The sequence below is a fragment of the Brassica rapa genome, chromosome A09, assembly GCF_000309985.2.
Source record: "Brassica rapa cultivar Chiifu-401-42 chromosome A09, CAAS_Brap_v3.01, whole genome shotgun sequence".
Taxonomy (NCBI): Eukaryota; Viridiplantae; Streptophyta; class Magnoliopsida; order Brassicales; family Brassicaceae; genus Brassica; species Brassica rapa.
In genome coordinates, this window is record NC_024803.2 from 2,071,942 (window position 1) to 2,084,163 (window position 12,222).

At 28.0% G+C, this 12,222-nt stretch overlaps 1 protein-coding gene across 1 annotated transcript; it reads right to left on the reverse strand.

The window, feature by feature from the left end:
• Nucleotides 1–3,755: 3,755 nt before the first annotated feature.
• Nucleotides 3,756–10,524, reverse strand: LOC103837047 (trichome differentiation protein GL1). The gene is made up of 3 exons (XM_018654665.2): nucleotides 5,228–10,524; nucleotides 4,971–5,100; nucleotides 3,756–4,518 (listed from the first exon to the last, which is right to left on the reverse strand). Exons 1-3 carry the CDS (start codon nucleotides 5,283–5,285, stop codon nucleotides 4,107–4,109), a joined length of 600 nt encoding a protein of 199 aa, XP_018510181.1. The 5' UTR covers nucleotides 5,286–10,524; the 3' UTR covers nucleotides 3,756–4,106.
• Nucleotides 10,525–12,222: the final 1,698 nt, after the last annotated feature.

Consider the following 12,222-nt stretch of genomic DNA (forward strand, 5'->3'; position numbering starts at 1 on the left):
TATAACATATACAAAATATTTTTTTTATTGTTTGGTTAATGTGCTTGCTTAATTGATTTTAATAATATGAAATTAAAAAGTATAAAGGATACACAAATTGCTATAAATTTTTATTATTCAATATTATTAGTTTCATATATTTAAAATCATATTTGATAATTTTGTAGTTTTTATTTTTAAAAAATATAATGATTTTTGTAAATTGCTTATTATTTTTATGGTTAGTTTGGATGGACCAAACATAGTGAAAGACATGTATTGTAACTATTCTAGAAATTTAAATATATTTCTCTAACATATATAACTCTCATATTAAAATGCTTTCAATTAATATATATAGTTTACATTTTTAAATTTAGGTTTCTTGATAGACTAAGGTCATGTATGGAATGTGTAGATTATACAGACAACTATTCCTTAGCCATATAATGTAGCAGTACACATTTTTAGGAGCACCACCAATTGTCTGAAAGTTCGGGTCCAACAAAATGAAAATACATGCAGAGAAGATGTGATAGAGAAGCGAGGTTTGAACCCCGAATTTGAACTAGCGGGCTACATTCTCTGTTTCTTGTTGGTTTGAAGACGGTAAAAAATCCACGTTAGGGCTTCTTTGTTTGGCCGTGGAGGCGAGCTGATAGTAGGGGTCAAGTTTCGATATAGCCGGTGTTGGATAAAGTCGAATGAAATATATGGACATAGTCTCCCAAAAAAAAAATTTAGGCTCTTAAATTCTTAAAATACTAATTTTAGTTGAAATCTTTAATAAATTTTCTATGACCCCTAAGTTTTTGGGCCAGCTCTCAGCTTGGACTAATCTTTTCTCTAAGTTCTGAACCGGCGAAACCGGTCAGATCTTGTGAACTCTCCAAGCTCTCTTTTTTTCAGTCTCTTTTCACGTTTTGCACCCATTTGAGAGATTCTCCATAATAGTGATCTAATTAGTTACGTCAATGCTAGTATCTGCTAAGTACTAACTTGCGGGTGACCGTAATGCTCACCCAGTTGTTTTGTTGGTGGCTTCTTGCAGGAAAGTAGATCTCTGATTTCGTTACCTAGCTGCCAACTACACCTTTTGATTCGAAAAAGTTCTACGGATATTATTTACAAAAAGTACTAACCGCGAATGAATGGTACTTTCTTGATAAAATTATGGTCTCCTAGACTAGGCCCATTATCGATAGACTCTATACATAGAGACTAGAGTATGTACCCACATTCAGTAACTATACAGGTACGCATTATTAAAGTTATCATAGACACGTTTTTATTTTACTTTCTGAATATATGGATATCTATCTATATTTTCTTTTTTTTTGAAAAAATCGAAAACAAGTATATGGATATCTATCTATATTAATTCCTTAATTTACACACATACACAAATATAATGGGAAATATAAAATACAATTATGTAAACACATAAAAATCGTTACTTGTTTAAGAACATACTTGTATATCATGTAAGCGAATAAAAAGTATTAAAGAGAAATATAAACGTTTATAAATAACAGTGACACTGCTTCTTATCACAATAATTGGCATTCTTTTCATGACACGATCGATCTCATACGAGAATTATTGCCTCCATTTACTTACCTTGAAGTCGCAGAGTAAATGCGTGTAAGGAGACAAGGACTTATGAAATATGTTAGACCATGATTAACCATAGTCTCTTAAATAAGATTTTTAACTTTTCTTAATTTTTAACTAAGAAAAACTAAGAACCGTCTCTTACATAAGATATATAAAAACCGTCTCTTAGCCGAAAAATATATAAAAAAAAACAAAACAAAAAAATATCAAATCATAAGTTAAGAATCTCTGTTGAAAGACCGGGGTTACTCATATCCTTATAAGTCAGGTTGCATTCCTCAAACGCTAAGAGAAAGGGAAACATGCACCCAAAAACGATCTAGTTTGGAATTCAAATAAGAAACTTCCCACAAATCGGAATTCAACAAGCCACAACAGTCGAGAGTCTTTAAATTTGAGCGTTGGCTTTGTCCGACGAATTATGATTAATTATGACTAGACCAAAAGATCCAATTCATGAATATGATCAACTATTGCCCTTTTACAAATATCACGTGTCTTAATACTTTTTTTTTTTGACAAAGTGTCTTAATACTTTCTACAAGGCAAATAAACATCTTGTTTTTGTAGTCAACAAAAACCATGGATTCTATATATTAATTAACAAAGCTAAGAGAAGAAACCTCTTTGAGTACAATTTTAAACATCATACTACTTAAGCAACGTTTATGCCTAACAATGAATAAAAAACCTTTTTAAAGTACCTGAGACATAAAAATTGTACTCAAGGTAAGCAGGGCTGGCTTAACTTTTCATTGGGCGGGCAAATTTTTTATTTTTTTTTAAATTATAGATGATTAAGAAAAACATTTATGGACCTTTGTTTGAATAAAATAAAAACTTATGGTCCCTTGTTTAAATAAAAAATAATTTGAAGGCCTTTTTATCATTAAATTTAGTTGTTTTTAAGGTGGATCCCGAGCGGATGCATTAGGAGATTAGGAGCTTTGGCGCATAATGTCTTTGGTAATCCAAAACAATTGGATTAGAAAATAATTGAATATAGACAAATGAAAAGTAAGTGATATGAGAATAGTTGTAAAAAATATGGCTACACCAAGATTATTACTGTTTATAGTTTAAAAAGATGATTACGGTTTAGAACAATAAAATGGAAAAGATATTATGTGGCTTTTTTTGTCGACATATTATGTGGCTTATATCAATTGTTGTTTTTTTTTTTGTTAATGGTTCAAAAATCAATTATTGCTGTTACCCAAAGTATTGTGTGTCCTCTCTGGAGTTAATTACTGTCATACCATAGAGGAGTTAATTGCTGTCATACCATACAATGTCGACCCGTACGCAAATTTATATATCACTGTATGAAGAAACAAAAACTGGACTATCAGTTTGCTCAAAAAAAAAAACGAAACTGAACTATCAGAAAGCACACGAAATATGAAAGAAACTATTACGCAATAATACGTGAAATAGATTAAAGTTAACCGTTTAATTACTATCAGCAGTTTCAAAAAAAAAAATTACTATCATTCATATAGTTAATTTAGAATGGACAGCGTACCTATACCCAGCAGATACCATATCAAGGTAATGTGACCAATATTGTCCCAAAAAAAAAAGAAAAAACGTAATGTGACCAGTCTATAACAGTTTCGTTGTGAGCTAAACAGTGGAAGTACAGTTCTATTACGTAGAGATCATTTTACCTATTCTTATCTGTCCTTTCTTTAGGTTGGAATAATATATTTAGTTATTTACTATATTGTATAGAAAAGGAATCTCTGACTCTAATCCAGAACTCAACAGTTTTTTTGGCGCCCTAAAATAATTTTTCATGTTTCATGCTTACGCCTCACGGTGACAATATTATGTTTCTGTTTTTTTTTTAAATTCAAAATTGAAAAATATGCAACTTGTGCCATGCATATGATTTTTGAATGACTATTAATCTTCGCAGTTATATACAACTTGCAGAACTGCAGCTAGGACATTAATTTGGACTCTTGGTTTATATATCAGATTCATATTCACCGCATACATATTATACAGCTCTTTCTCTCTCTTTTTTTTTTGTAACTTTATGCAGCTCTTTTTTTTATCAAGGAATAACTGCAAATGTAAAGAAAATGAAGAAAATGAAGAAAATGAAGAAAACAGAGAAAAACAAAGATTTTATGAAGTTTCTCAGTAACTAGCCGTACATAATAAACGTAACATGTCATATTTAAAATTACTACACTCATACCAAAAACTAATTTTTTTCCTGATAAAAAAATATCTACAACTCTTGTGAAAGCACTGTAAGAGCAACGTGACAGGTTCAGTGCTTAAGCAAGGCATATGAAGAAGAGAAGTGGAGAAACAAAAGTTCAGTTCATTGCACTGTTTTTATTAATTAAAAACGTACTTATACTACATTTTTTTTATTATGAGGAAAATATAGAGAAACACTCGTCGATCGTATTTCTATTAATTAAATCAATATCCATAGTGAAGCAGAATTAATACAGTTAAACACACTTAACAAGTACAAACTAGCTAGTAGCCTAGTAGCCAATATCACCCGAAGCAAAATCCATCATAGCCAATGAACTCATGAGCTCGAACTCGTCTTCATTAAACCAGAAAGCGTTACTGCTATCAAAGATGTTTCTTTCTTTTAAGTACAGACTTGGATCATTAGTATTTCCCACTACAACGTTCCTATGTGTCAAATCCGCGTTTGGTTTATTCTCGTACGAAGCTGGTACGAGGCCGTCGAAGCTCTTGTCGCATATTTTGTCTTGTTGGTGTTGACGAGAAGAAGCTGTGGCAAGTAGCAGTGACGCTTTGTTTTCTCCGGTGGTTTTGACACCGGAGGAATAATCTCCGACGAACTTCTTACTGAGATGGGTGTTCCAGTGATTCTTGACTTGGTTATCTGTTCGTCCAGGTACTCTTTTAGCTATTAAAGACCATCTGGATTGGGCAGAAAACATCATAATTAAGATGACAAAATCACATTCTATAAAATTAATTATATATAACCTGTATAACTCATATATGTAGATGTATATGATGTTGTTGACATTTGTATATCATTCATAAATGAGTAATGCATTATGCGTATATTCATATATATATATATATATATATATATATAAACAGTGTGAGAGAGGTCATAAATGGAGATATTAATATATACTTGAACATATCAAAAGTCTGAAAATGTTTTTTTTTTGAAACAGAAACATTACAAAACTTTTTAGGAATAACATCAATTGAAATTAAACTTACATTACATCAGTTAAGTTCGATAGAAAAACAATAAATTTTTTTGCAAGTGTGTCTTAAGAGTTGAAGTCTATCTGTGAAGACATGTTATATAATATTAATGTAAATTTATAGAAAGAGGACTCAGGTAGACGTACCTGTTGCCGAGGAGCTTGTGGAGACGAATAATGAGGTCTTCTTCTTGTTCAGTGAAATTGCCTTTATTCACACTAGGGCTCAAATAATTTATCCATCTCAGTCTACAGCTTTTTCCACACCTCTTCAGCCCTAAAATTATTACCAAATCAAGTAGTTATATATATATGTATGTATATACATGTATGTTAGCTAGATATTAGCAAAAAAGTATATGGATCGGATATGGATATGGGGAGAGAGAGAGAGAGAGAGAGACCAGTTTTCCTGACAATGCGATTCCAATGGCCTTTGCCGTGAGTTTGGACATAGTCCATAAGAACGTTGTCTTCTTCAACTGTCCATAATCCTTTCTTGTATTCCTGATGATTCTCTCCTTTCTCTGATCTTGTCCTCGTTCTTATCCTTTGATTCTCTGATTTATTCTGTTTGTTTGTGTGATAAAGACTCTACTTATAAAGAGAGAGAGAGAAAGAGATTGTTACTACTGAGGGAAGTGTGGGATTTCGTGATGCATGTTTATATAGACATATATATAGAGCTGTAGTTGGGTGTTCACGGAAATCACGGTCCATTGTATACATAGCTTTATTCTCTTGTTGAATATTTCATAAATAAAAAATCAGTTAAAAGTTGCTAACTCAAATACGAGAATTCCATTCATCAACGTTTAAAATATTCACAACAAAATAACATTTTTATTATTTTGTCTGTATAAAAACAAATTGAAGCTTTTCAATCTTATACCTACTAGTTAGACTACTACGTAACTTTTTCCTCAGTTAAAGCCAAATTTGACCGTGGATTATATATGTTTTCACCTGTTATTTTTTGTTTATCTGAAATTTGTATTGAATAAAGAGTTGGGGTTACATCAGATCCTTCAACCACAGGAAGAAAAACTTACAACAAAGACATCAGTGGACAATAAGACACACCCATAACAATAGTCAAGGGATACAGACCTATCCCGATCGTATACTAAAAACCAAAAGTATCTAAGAAGAGGAAGAATCGTTCTCAGATACTAAGAGAGAGTCAAGCCATCTTAGATAACCACGAGCTACATACGCCAATTAATGTCGAGCACTTTGCGCTATAAAAAAGGTATTAAAAAAAGTTAGAGCATGATTGACCACGGTCTTTTATATGGAGTTCTTAACTCATGATTTGACATTTTTTTTTATATTTTTCGGCTATGAAATATCTCTTACTTAAAAGATGGTTCTTAATTTTTTTTTTTAACAAAAGAATGTTTATGTACTGAAAGAATCAAGAATGAAACTATGTCTATGCGTGTGTACGAAATTTATTATGCGTGTTTATGTACAAACGGTTTTTAGCTTTTTTTTAGTTAAAAGCTAAAAAAACCATCTCTTATCCGAAACTAAGAATCCCAGTTAAGAGACCGGAGTTAATCATGACCTTACACGACGTTACATAGCATCGCTCCATGTCATGGATATCTATAGTTAAAAATAAATTAATATTTAAATCTTTCATATAGTTGAGAAATCCATATAAAAATATTTCAAAATTTCATGAGACCATTCATTGATTATTGAATATACACCTACGTTATATATTAAATTTACATATTTGTATGTTGTGCTTATTAAATATACAAGGATATGTTGTATATTAAATGTACTTATGGGTGTGTTGTGCATACTTTACTACCTAGTCCCAACTAACAAGTTAAGTGGGAGTGATTAAATAAATGAGTCAAGGGTTGGGATTAGGCAAAGAAGATTGTCTCAAAATTTAATTAATTATTCGGAGGAATATAGAAGCTCCTCTGCTCACCTGTCTGGCTGTCTCCCTGCCACCTTCTTCCTCTCTTCTTTTTTCGGTTCCCTTCGAGCATATATTTACACTTCTCTCTTTATCTATTTATCTACAGTATCCAATTAATAAAGTTTCCACTCAGTACTGCTTATATGATGACAAAACTAGATATAAATAGTAAAACTGAGCAAAAAAACCCGAATACGAAAAACCAAACCGAACCCAATTCAAAAAAATAATACCAAAAATTAGTTAAATATCCAAATAGATCTGAATCTGAATGGATATTCGAATCCACCCCTAATAAATACTATATGAGCAAATCAAGGATTTACACATATATACCCAGCTATATAAGCAAATCAATGATTTAGTAATAACTTTGGCTTATTAAATATATTTAAAAACTGTTCGCACATTACTTATTGCATTTTCTTGTAAGTTACTGCTATCCCATTTTCTGAATCACAATTTCTAATCAACAATATTTCTCTACAAAATGATAACTTTCCTAAAATAGTAGTTTTAGGAAATTTATTTAAAAATAAAACCATTTGATCAAAAATTCAAAACAAAATCCCATATATCAACAAAAACACTTATTATCTCAATTTATGAATCACAATTTCAAATCTACAATATTTTTCAACAAAAATGATAACTTTCCTAAAATAGCAGTTTTTTGAAATTTTAATTAAAAAATATAACCTAATGATCAAAAATTCTTAAAAAAATGCCCATATATCAACAAAAACTCTCGCTATCCTAATTTCTAAATTACAATCTCAAATCTACAATATTTCCTTGCAAAAACGACAACTTTCTCAAAATAACAGTTTTTAGAAATTTTTTTTAAAAATAATGTCTATTGATATAACAATCTAAAAATTCCTTATATCAAAAAAAATTCTCGTTATCCTAATTTCTCAATCACAATCCCAAATCTACAATATATCTCTACAAAAATGATGAATTTCCCTAAATAGCAGTTTTTATAAAATTTATTTAAAAATAATGACTATTGATATAATAATCTAAAAGAATACCCATCTATCAACAAAAACTACTGTAATCCTAATTTTTCAATCACAATTTCAAATCTACAATATTTCTCTACAAAAATGATAACTTTCATAAAATAGCAAATTTTAAAAAATTTATTTAAAAATAGAACCTATTGATCAAAAATTCTAAAATAATGCCCATCTATCAAAGAAAAATTATTGTTATCCCAATTTCTGAATCACAATTTCAAATCTACAATATTTTTCTACGAAATGATAACTTTCCTAAAATAGCAGTTTTTAGGAAATTTATTTAAAAACAGAACTATTTGATCAAAAATTCAAAACAAAATCCCATATATCAAGAAAAACTCTTATTATCTCAATTATGAATCACAATTTCAAATCTACAATATTTCTCTACAAAAATGATAACTTTCCAAAAAAAGCAGCTTTTTGAAAATTTAATTAAAAAATATAACCTAATGATCAAAATTCTTAGAAAATGCTCATATATCAACAAAACTCTTGCTATCCTAATTTCTAAATTACAATTTCAAATGTACAATATTTCCTTGCAAAAATGATAACTTTCCAAAAATAGCAGTTTTTAGATTTTTTTTTTAAAAAATAATGTGTTTTGATATAAAAATCTAAAAGAAAGTCCATCTATCGAAAAAAAATTCTTGTTATCCTAATTTCTCAATCACAACCCCAAATCTACAATATATCTTTACAAAAATGATGATTTTCCCTAAATAGCAGTTTTTAGTAAATTTATTTAAAAATAATGAATATTGATATAATAATCTAAAATAATGGCCATCTATCAACAGAAACTATTGTTATCCTACTTTTTCAATCACAATCCCAAATCTACTTTATTTTTCTACAAAAATGATGACCTTCATAAAGTATCAGTTTTTAGAAAATTTATTTAAAAATAGAACTATTGATAAAAAATTCTAAAAAAATGCCCATCTATCAAAGAAAAATTAAAGTTATCCCAATTTCTGAATCACAATTTCAAATCAACAATATTTATCAACAAAATGATAACTTTCCTAAAATAACAGTTTACAAAAAAATTATTTAAAAATAGAACCATTTGATCAAAAATTAAAAAAAAATCTCATATATCAACAAAAACTCTTATTATCCCAATTTATGAATCACAATTTCAAATCTACAATATTTCTTTATAAAAATGATAACTTTCCTAAAATAATAGCTTTTTGAAAATTTTAATTATAAGATATAACCTTATGATAAAAATTCTTAAAAATGTCGATATATCAACAAAACTCTTGTTATCCTAATTTATAAATTACAATCTCAAATCTACAATATTTCTCTGCAAAAATGATAACTTTCCAAAAATATCAGTTTTTAGAAAATTTATTTAAAAATAATTCGTATTGATATAATAATCTAAAAGAAAGCCCATCTATCAACAAAATGTTTTGTTATCCTAATTTCTCAATCACAATCTCAAATCTACAATATATCTCTACAAAAATGATGACTTTTCCTAAATAGCAGTTTTTTAAAAATTAATTAAAAAATAAAATATATTGATCAAATAATCTAAAACAATACCCATCTATCAACAAAAACTATTGTAATTCAAAAATTTTAATCACAATCTTAAATCTACAATAGCAGTTTTTAGAAAATTTATTTAAAAATATAACCTATTGATCAAAAATACTAAAAGAATGCCCATCTATCAAAGAAAAATTATAGTTATCCCAATTTCTGAATCAAAATTTCAAATCAACAATATTTCTCTACAAAATGATAACTTTCTTAAAATAGCAGTTTTTAGGAAAAATATTTAAAAATAGAACCTACTCATAAAAAATTCAAAACAAATTCCCATATATCAACAGTTCTTATTATCTCAATTTATGAATCACAATTTCAAATCTACAATATTTCTCTACAAAAATGATACATTTCCTAAAATAGCAGCTTTTTGAAAATTTAATTAAAAAATATAACCTAATGATCAAAAATTCTTAGAAAATGCCCATATATCAAAAAAAAAACTCTTGCTATCCTAATTTCTAAATTACAATCACAAATCTACAATATTTCCCTACAAAATGATAACTTTCCCAAAATAGCAGTTTTTAAAACATTTATTTAAAAAAATGCCTATTGATATAATAATCTAAAAGAAAGTCCATCTATCACAAAAATTCTTGTAATCCTAATTTCTCAATCACATCCCAAAATCTACAATATTTCTCTACAAAAATGATGACTTTCCCAAAATAGCATTTTTTAGAAATTTATTTAAAAATAGTATCTAGTGATAAAAAATTCTAAAATAATGCTCATCTATCAACAAAAACTCTTGTTACCCTAATTTTTCAATCACAATCCCAAGTCTACTTTATTTCTCTACAAAAAATGATGACTTTCATAAAGTAGCATTTTTTAGAAAATTTATTTAATAACAAAACCTATTGATCAAAAATTCTAAAAGAATGCCCATCTATCAAAAAAATATATATTGTTATCCCAATTTCTGAATCACAATTTCAAATCAACAATATTTATCTAGTTGATGGGCATTCTTTTAGAATTTTTGATCAATAGGTGGTATTTTTTAAATAAATTTTCTAAAAACTGTTATTTTAGAAAAGTTATCATTTTTATAGAGAAATATTGTAGATTTGGGACTGAAATTAGAATAACACGTGTTTTTGTTGATAGATTAGCATTATTTTTGAATTTTTGATCAATATGTTCTATTTTTGAATAAATTTTCTAATAACTTCTATTTTAGGAAACTCATCATTTTTGTAGAGAATTATTGTAGATTTTGGATTGTGATTGAGAAATATGGATTACAAGAGTTTTTGTTGATAGATTGGCATTCTTTTAGATTATTTGATCAATAGGTATTATTTTTAAATAAATTTTCTGTAAACTTCTGTTTTGGGAAAGTTATCAATTTTGCAGTGAAATATTGAAGATTTGAGATTGTAGATTAAAATTAGGATAACAAGAGTTTTTGTTGATAGATGGCCATTTTTTAAGAATTTTTTTATCATTGAGTTATATTTATAAATAAATTTTCAAAAACGTCTATTTTAAGAAAATTATCCTTTTTGTAGATAAATATTGTAGATTTGAAATTGTGATTCATAAATTGGGATAACAAGAGTTTTTGTTGATAAATTGACATTCTTTTAAATTTTTGATCAGTAGGTTCTATTTTTAACTAAATTTTCTTAAAACTGCTATTTTAGGAAATTCATCATTTTTGTAGAGAAATATTGTAGATATGAGATTGTGATTGAGAAATTAGGATTACAATAGTTTTTGTTGATAGATGGGTATTTGTTTTAGAATATTTGACCATTAGGTTGTATTTTCTAAATTAAAATAATATACGGCCAAAACTAAACTAAAAGAATATCATTACTTGAAACTAAAACAATCATAATATCAATAAACTAAAAGAATATCATCATTTGTACACACTTTTTGAAACATGAACTCATAATAATGAAACACCTATCATCTAACACTGGCTACTAATAAAAATGTCAAGTTCGTTTCAATTTATATATCTATCACAAACATAAGACAAAATGAAAATTTATGTATTTACATAACTTTCAGTTAATAATACATGATTCAATACTTGGATACACAGATGAGAAATCACATATCTACTCTACAAAGAGGAAGAGGATGCAAGCAACTAGAAAGGGCTATGCAAGTGCGGTTTGGTAATAGATAAAGTTTTTTCTTAAGTGAATGGGACTCTGTTCCTAAGCTTTTTAGTTCTCAAACTATAGATGAAGTTATTGTAAAAAAGTTTTGATATGAATAAATTTAACATTCATTCGAAAAAAATAAAATAATACATGATTTATATATTTTTTGAAAAAATACAGCGGATGAATTAGTTGAAAGATATCTATAACAATATACCCAAAAGAGACATATATATAGGTAAAAAAATACAAAGCTGAACCACACATATAGGTAAAAAAGGTCCATTGACCAAACTGAATACCAAAACGCTTATTGATTTTCATAGTCAAATAAGCATCTTCCAATCTTTCTTTTCAAAAGTTCTGTGAAAGTTTTCAACTCTCTTTTTTTGAAAATTACTTTTTCTTTTTCTCATTTTACAAGCAAACAACAAAAGAAGAACCTTATATTTGCTTTAGGTGTACGAGTGGTTGTGGAGAAAGTTCGAATGTCCCATAATGCCTTTCATATTTTCCCATAACCAATTCATTGTTTATGCATGTATCTCATATTTGCATTTGGATCTCTCTCAGTTACGTATTGAACGAAATACATTTTACCTCGATTGAGTGATATATCAATATTTTTACTACTTTCTAAGTTGTGTTTTGAATCTTTTATCAAGCCAAAATATGTATTTTTGTGTCTTTTGATGTTTTTTAAAGGTTTAGGTCCCTGTTTGGAA